We start from the raw sequence: 5,022 nt of genomic DNA, 5'->3' as shown, positions 1-5,022 counted from the left end.
GTATATTTAAGTATATTTAAGTATATTTAAGTATATTTAAGTATATTTAAGTAATATATTTTAAGTATATTTAAGTATATTTTAAGAGTATATTTAAGTATATTTAAGTATATTTAAGTATATTTAAGTATATTTAAGTATATTTTAGTATATTTTAGTATATTTTAGTATATTTTAGTATATTTTAGTATATTTTAGTATATTTTAGTATATTTAAGTATATTTTAGTATATTTTAGTATATTTTAGTATATTTTAGTATATTTAATATATTTTAGTATATTTTAGTATATTTTAGTATATTTTAGTATATTTTAGTATATTTTAGTATATTTTAGTATATTTTAGTATATTTTAGTATATTTTAGTATATTTTAGTATATTTTAGTATATTTTAGTATATTTTAGTATATTTTAGTATATTTTAGTATATTTTAGTATATTTTAGTATATTTTAGTATATTTTAGTATATTTTAGTATATTTTAGTATATTTTAGTATATTTTAGTATATTTTAGTATATTTTAGTATATTTTAGTATATTTTAGTATATTTTAGTATATTTTAGTATATTTTAGTATATTTTAGTTTATTTTAGTATATTTTAGTATATTTTAGTATATTTTAGTATATTTTAGTATATTTTAGTATATTTTAGTATATTTTAGTATATTTTAGTATATTTTAGTATATTTTAGTATATTTTAGTATATTTTAGTATATTTTAGTATATTTTAGTATATTTTAGTATATTTTAGTATATTTTAGTATATTTTAGTATATTTTAGTATATTTTAGTATATTTTAGTATATTTTAGTATATTTTAGTATATTTTAGTATATTTTAGTATATTTTAGTATATTTTAGTATATTTTAGTATATTTTAGTATATTTTAGTATATTTTAGTATATTTTAGTATATTTTAGTATATTTTAGTATATTTTAGTATATTTTAGTATATTTTAGTATATTTTAGTATATTTTAGTATATTTTAGTATATTTTAGTATATTTTAGTATATTTTAGTATATTTTAGTATATTTTAGTATATTTTAGTATATTTTAGTATATTTTAGTATATTTTAGTATATTTTAGTATATTTTTAGTATATATATTTTAGTATATTTTAGTATATTTTAGTATATTTTAGTATATTTTAGTATATTTTAGTATATTTTAGTATATTTTAGTATATTTTAGTATATTTTAGTATATTTTAGTATATTTTAGTATATTTTAGTATATTTTAGTATATTTTAGTATATTTTAGTATATTTTAGTATATTTTAGTATATTTTAGTATATTTTAGTATATTTTAGTATATTTTAGTATATTTTAGTATATTTTAGTATATTTTAGTATATTTTAGTATATTTTAGTATATTTTAGTATATTTTAGTATATTTTAGTATATTTTAGTATATTTTAGTATATTTTAGTATATTTTAGTATATTTTAGTATATTTTAGTATATTTTAGTATATTTTAGTATATTTTAGTATATTTTAGTATATTTTAGTATATTTTAGTATATTTTAGTATATTTTAGTATATTTTAGTATATTTTAGTATATTTTAGTATATTTTAGTATATTTTAGTATATTTTAGTATATTTTAGTATATTTTAGTATATTTTAGTATATTTTAGTATATTTTAGTATATTTTAGTATATTTTAGTATATTTTAGTATATTTTAGTATATTTTAGTATATTTTAGTATATTTTAGTATATTTTAGTATATTTTAGTATATTTTAGTATATTTTAGTATATTTTAGTATATTTTAGTATATTTTAGTATATTTTAGTATATTTTAGTATATTTTAGTATATTTTAGTATATTTTAGTATATTTTAGTATATTTTAGTATATTTTAGTATATTTTAGTATATTTTAGTATATTTTAGTATATTTTAGTATATTTTAGTATATTTTAGTATATTTTAGTATATTTTAGTATATTTTAGTATATTTTAGTATATTTTTAGTATATTTTAGTATATTTTAGTATATTTTAGTATATTTTAGTATATTTTAGTATATTTTAGTATATTTTAGTATATTTTAGTATATTTTAGTATATTTTAGTATTTTAATTTTAGTATATTTTAGTATATTTTAGTATATTTTAGTATATTTTAGTATATTTTAGTATATTTTAGTATATTTTAGTATATTTTAGTATATTTTAGTATATTTTAGTATATTTTAGTATATTTTAGTATATTTTAGTATATTTTAGTATATTTTAGTATATTTAAGTATATTTAAGTATACAAGCTGTGTGTCAAAAGTTTCCGAACTTTTCAAAAAGAAAAAAAACTACAAAATAGTTTGGAATGAAACCTTGCATTTATTCAAAATAGTCTCCCTCCGACTCAATACAACGATTTGCACGATTTAAAAGTGATTCGAATGAGTGTTTTAGCTCGTCAACCGGGATGGCCTTGAGTATGTCGGTCGTCGCCTTTTCAATGGACTTTATGTCATCAAAATATCTTCCTTTCATTGCCAATTTTAATTTTCCGAATAGGAAAAAGTCACACGGAGCTAAATTAGGTGAATATGGTGAGTGGTTGACGGTAAGAATGTGATTTTTTGTTAAAAAATCGGTCACAAGCGTTGCTCGATGAGTGTGCTCTTTGAGTGTGTGTGGAACAAACCGTGCACATACCTTCCGCATACCCAAATGCTCAATCAAAATGCGATGAATAGACTTATAGGATATCTCCAACTCCATTTCCATGTATCTCAACGAAGATTTTGGTTCTTTTTTGACAAAATCACGAACAATTTGAATGTTTTCATCAATAACAGCACTTTTCGGACGGCCCGAACGTTCGTCGTCTTCCAGGCTTTCACGACCATTTTTAAAACGATTAAACCACTCGTAAGTTGAGGTACGGGATAGACAATCATCACCATAAACTTGTTTCATCAATTTATGAGTCTCGGTGAAAGTTTTACCGAGTTTAAAACAAAACTTAATACCCGCTCTTTGCTCCATGATTTTTCGTCGACCAACTAACACAAGGTACTGTCACTTAAAACGCAATAATTCCAATTCCACTGTTCCAAATGTCTTGAAATTTGGAGGGAAAATCGGTGAATAATGTATCTTTCAAACGCATATACTCACACAAAGATGGTGGCACCAGAAAATGCCCTGCCAGAAAAGATCGGAAACTTTTGACACACACCTTGTATTTAAGTATATTTAAGTATATTTAAGTATATTTAAGTATATTTAAGTATATTTAAGTATATTTAAGTATATTTAAGTATATTTAAGTATATTTAAGTATATTTAAGTATATTTAAGTATATTTAAGTATATTTAAGTATATTTAAGTATATTTTAGTATATTTAAGTATATTTTAGTATATTTTAGTATATTTTAGTATATTTAAGTATATTTAAGTATATTTTAGTATATTTTAGTATATTTTAGTATATTTTAGTATATTTTAGTATATTTTAGTATATTTTAGTATATTTTAGTATATTTTAGTATATTTTAGTATATTTTAGTATATTTTAGTATATTTTAGTATATTTTAGTATGTTTTAGTATATTTTAGTATATTTTAGTATATTTTAGTATATTTTAGTATATTTTAGTATATTTTAGTATATTTTAGTATATTTTAGTATATTTTAGTATATTTTAGTATATTTTAGTATATTTTAGTATATTTTAGTATATTTTAGTATATTTTAGTATATTTTAGTATATTTTAGTATATTTTAGTATATTTTAGTATATTTTAGTATATTTTAGTATATTTTAGTATATTTTAGTATATTTTAGTATATTTTAGTATATTTTAGTATATTTTAGTATATTTTAGTATATTTTATTTAGTATATTTTAGTATATTTTAGTATATTTTAGTATATTTTAGTATATTTTAGTATATTTTAGTATATTTTAGTATATTTTAGTATATTTTAGTATATTTTAGTATATTTTAGTATATTTTAGTATATTTTAGTATATTTTAGTATATTTTAGTATATTTTAGTATATTTTAGTATATTTTAGTATATTTTAGTATATTTTAGTATATTTTAGTATATTTTAGTATATTTTAGTATATTTTAGTATATTTTAGTATATTTTAGTATAGTATATTTTAGTATATTTTAGTATATTTTAGTATATTTTAGTATATTTTAGTATATTTTAGTATATTTTAGTATATTTTAGTATATTTTAGTATATTTTAGTATATTTTAGTATATTTTAGTATATTTTAGTATATTTTAGTATATTTTAGTATATTTTAGTATATTTTAGTATATTTTAGTATATTTTAGTATATTTTAGTATATTTTAGTATATTTTAGTATATTTTAGTATATTTTAGTATATTTTAGTATATTTTAGTATATTTTAGTATATTTTTAGTATATTTTAGTATATTTTAGTATATTTTAGTATATTTTAGTATATTTTAGTATATTTTAGTATATTTTAGTATATTTTAGTATATTTTAGTATATTTTAGTATATTTTAGTATATTTTAGTATATTTTAGTATATTTTAGTATATTTTAGTATATTTTAGTATATTTTAGTATATTTTAGTATATTTTAGTATATTTTAGTATATTTTAGTATATTTTAGTATATTTTAGTATATTTTAGTATATTTTAGTATATTTTAGTATATTTTAGTATATTTTAGTATATTTTAGTATATTTTAGTATATTTTAGTATATTTTAGTATATTTTAGTATATTTTAGTATATTTTAGTATATTTTAGTATATTTTAGTATATTTTAGTATATTTTAGTATATTTTAGTATATTTTAGTATATTTTAGTATATTTTAGTATATTTTAGTATATTTTAGTATATTTTAGTATATTTTAGTATATTTTAGTATATTTTAGTATATTTTAGTATATTTTAGTATATTTTAGTATATTTTAGTATATTTTAGTATATTTTAGTATATTTTAGTATATTTTAGTATATTTTAGTATATTTTAGTATATTTTAGTATAT

At 15.3% G+C, this 5,022-nt stretch overlaps 1 protein-coding gene across 1 annotated transcript; it reads right to left on the bottom strand.

Moving 5' to 3' along the window:
• Positions 1–2,338: 2,338 nt before the first annotated feature.
• LOC121467784 (protein GVQW3-like) lies at positions 2,339–3,257 on the bottom strand. Its single transcript, XM_041710030.1, has 2 exons — positions 2,680–3,257; positions 2,339–2,555 (listed from the first exon to the last, which is right to left on the bottom strand). Exons 1-2 carry the CDS (start codon positions 3,010–3,012, stop codon positions 2,523–2,525), a joined length of 366 nt encoding a protein of 121 aa, XP_041565964.1. The 5' UTR covers positions 3,013–3,257; the 3' UTR covers positions 2,339–2,522.
• Between the last annotated feature and the right edge of the window lie 1,765 nt (positions 3,258–5,022).

Source organism: Drosophila elegans, unplaced genomic scaffold (genome assembly GCF_018152505.1).
Source record: "Drosophila elegans isolate 14027-0461.03 unplaced genomic scaffold, ASM1815250v1 contig_722, whole genome shotgun sequence".
In the NCBI taxonomy this organism is placed as follows: domain Eukaryota; kingdom Metazoa; phylum Arthropoda; class Insecta; order Diptera; family Drosophilidae; genus Drosophila; species Drosophila elegans.
This window is presented reverse-complemented; position numbering and strand designations above follow the sequence as displayed.